This window comes from Octopus bimaculoides, chromosome 11, assembly GCF_001194135.2.
Source record: "Octopus bimaculoides isolate UCB-OBI-ISO-001 chromosome 11, ASM119413v2, whole genome shotgun sequence".
NCBI lineage: Eukaryota > Metazoa > Mollusca > Cephalopoda > Octopoda > Octopodidae > Octopus > Octopus bimaculoides.
The window spans coordinates 189,941-192,920 of record NC_068991.1 but is presented as its reverse complement, the minus strand read 5'-3'; the positions used below and the strand labels follow the sequence as shown (position 1 = coordinate 192,920).

Genomic DNA, 2,980 nt, shown 5'->3' with positions numbered 1-2,980 from the left:
CGAACCAGATGGCTGCACCAGGCTCCAATCTGATCTGGCAGAGTTTCTACAGCTGGATGCCCTTCCTAACGCCAACCACTCTGAAAGTGTAGTGGGTGCTTTTACATGCCACCGACATGAAGGCCACATATGTACAAATATGTATACATACATATATATGTATGTTTATGGTTTTATGAGCTTTTCTTCTCTTTCTCCCTTTCTTTCTCTCTGGTGATACATATTTGGTTCTGAGAGCCACAGGGCATTGTATGGACATCCTCCATGTGATGCTTTGCCTGACACCTGCTGTTCTATGTGACATGTAAGATTGTTAATGATTGGCATAATGGCAAAAAATGTGTTTATTTGGTGCTGTAAGATCAACTGTTGTATTTATTGCAGGACACTGATAAGGTGAAGTGCATAATTGCATAAGGTTTCTAGTACTGTTATGTAATTAGTTTGGTATTTTGATGAAACATGTGAGTGTCTTGCAAAGCATTGAATACCACTCCTATTTTCTGCCTATTATGATTTCTCTGCGAAGGCAGTGAGCTGAAAGAACCGTTAGCATGTCAGACAAAATGCTTGGTGGTGTTTTGCTCATCTTCACATTCTGACCTCAAATATTGCTGAGGTTGACTTTGTCTTTCATCCTTTCAGGGTTAATAAAATAAGTACCAGTCATATACTGGGGTTGATGACTTTGCCCCACCCACACCAACTCGAAAACTGCTCGCCTGGTGCGAAAATTTGAAATCATTATCATTTCTCTGTCTGTGTCTGTGTCTCTCTGTACGTACACACACACACACACACACATAAATATTATATGATGGCTGTCAACTTGTAGATGGTTATGACCATCACTAACAAAGCAATGCTTGTGCAAAGACACCTCACAGACCCTCTCCCCCCACCCCATTGACATGATCCAGAGACAAGTGGAGGCAAGATGTCCTGTGTCAATATGGGTCGAAGACTCAGGAATGTGGAAGTACCATGATCTCAAGCACAAACAAAAGATCTCCAAAATGTCCAGTGCCATTCCCTGCATATCTGGTTTTAAATATCAGAGTGACCTTCTCCTAGAGACAGGCTTTAACAAAAGCTTGGGGCCACTGGAATTTCTGAGGGACTCTACTATTGCTAGACTGTTTTGCACCTACGTTGGTTCATTCGTCCTTTGTATGGGTGTGTGTATGTATGTATGTATGTATGTATGTATGTGTGTATGTGTGTATGTGTATGCAGGTATGTATGTTTGCATGTATGAGTGTGTGTCTATGCATACATATATATACATATACATCCATACACACACATGTATGTGTGTATAAATAAATATATATATCATATGGATATTATATGTACATGTATATATATATATACATATATATATATATATATATATATATATACACACACATGTCTATATCTATAGAGAGAAAGAAAAAGAGAGAGACAGCAGAGACAGACAGACAGATAGACATACACACATGTATACAAAATGTAGAAGGCCACAAATCCAAGGAGGATATTCAGACAATGGAAGAATTTAATCTCAGTATCTGACTGGTACCTAATACTAATACTACTACTGATGATAATAATAATAATAATAAGAAGAAGAAGAAGTGTGTGCTTTCCTCACCGAATATGAAGATGAGTTTGGGGTCAGCTGCAATTAAAGAGACCTCCTTGCCATAATGGATCTTCACTTTGCCTTTATCACGGCCTCCATGAATCACTGTACAGTCGTCCTCCACTGCAGCCGTTCTCCTCGACTTTGAGCGGCGTAAATTTGACAAACCACATCCCATGTTGGTAACAGAGCTCTGGCATTGTAACCACAGTTCCACACCACTAAAGACTGCTGTCTCACACAAACTGCTACAACGGCAGCAGTAACAGCAGCAGCAGAAGTAGTAGTAGTAGCAGCAGTAGAAGCAGCACCAGCTGCAATAGCTGCTGCAATAGTAGCAACAGTAGTAGTAGTAGCAACTGTAGTAATACTAGTAGAAGTGGTAGCAGTAGTAGTCACTGTTGGTTAACTCCCTCCTTCCTACATAAATGTATTGTTGTTACTCATGTTAGTGTTGATGATGTTTGTAGTAGTGGTGGTGGTGGTGATGCTGGTGACGGTGGCAGTGGAAATGCCAGATGTTGACTGTAGTGTTTGTTGTGATGCTGATTGTTGTCAACAATGGCTGTTGATGTTATTGTTACGATAATGATAATGTTTAGCACTTGATGGACCCTGATTGAGCAGACAATCCATCTATGACCATCCTGTCATTTTATATAGGATCGTCTGTGTAGGGACACAGTTGAGGGACACAGTTGCTATTTCTAACACTTGGAAGCCTTATGAATGATGATGATGATGATGATGATGTTGACAATGCAAAGCTGGAGTGCAGTGTTCCTGCACTCACCACCACAAAGCAGCAGCAGCAGCAGCAGCAGTATCGGTGGAGGTGGAGGTGGTGGTGGTGGTTCACACAAACAGATGTGACATGACAACAGATGACAAAGTGAATCAGATGTGGTGGTGTTCATTTGTTGGTTCAACAGAAATAGCCTTAGAAGTTTTCCTCCACTACATGTGCTGCAAACCTAACACCCCATGATCCAATGTATCTTTCTAGAAAGCAGAAGATATTATTCAAGGGAGATTCAGCTCTTATTTCTAGTAGGTCATGCAATCATGTAAAGATACCTACACACACCACACCATCAAACACACACGCACACACACATCACATACATACATACACACACAGAGACAAACATGCATATACACAAAAACATTCATAAACAGAAATGCATGAACACATACACATACATGTACAGAAATGCACTCACATAGACACAAATACACAGACACACACATATACTCACACAGACACTTGCACACACACATACATACAAGTACCCACACTCAGACACATGCAAATACCCTGCCCTCTGCCAAACATATGCACCCCCCCCCCCC

At 40.8% G+C, this 2,980-nt stretch overlaps 1 protein-coding gene across 1 annotated transcript in view; it reads right to left on the bottom strand.

Annotated features, from left to right (window-relative positions):
• LOC106881191 (uncharacterized) overlaps nucleotides 1-2,357 on the bottom strand; it is a 21,076-nt gene extending 18,719 nt beyond the window's left edge. The window contains exon 1 of the mRNA XM_014931487.2: nucleotides 1,637-2,357. Within this exon, the coding sequence (XP_014786973.1) occupies nucleotides 1,637-1,805 (169 nt within the window). The 5' untranslated portion in view covers nucleotides 1,806-2,357. The remainder of the gene's footprint in view (nucleotides 1-1,636) is intronic.
• Nucleotides 2,358-2,980: the final 623 nt, after the last annotated feature.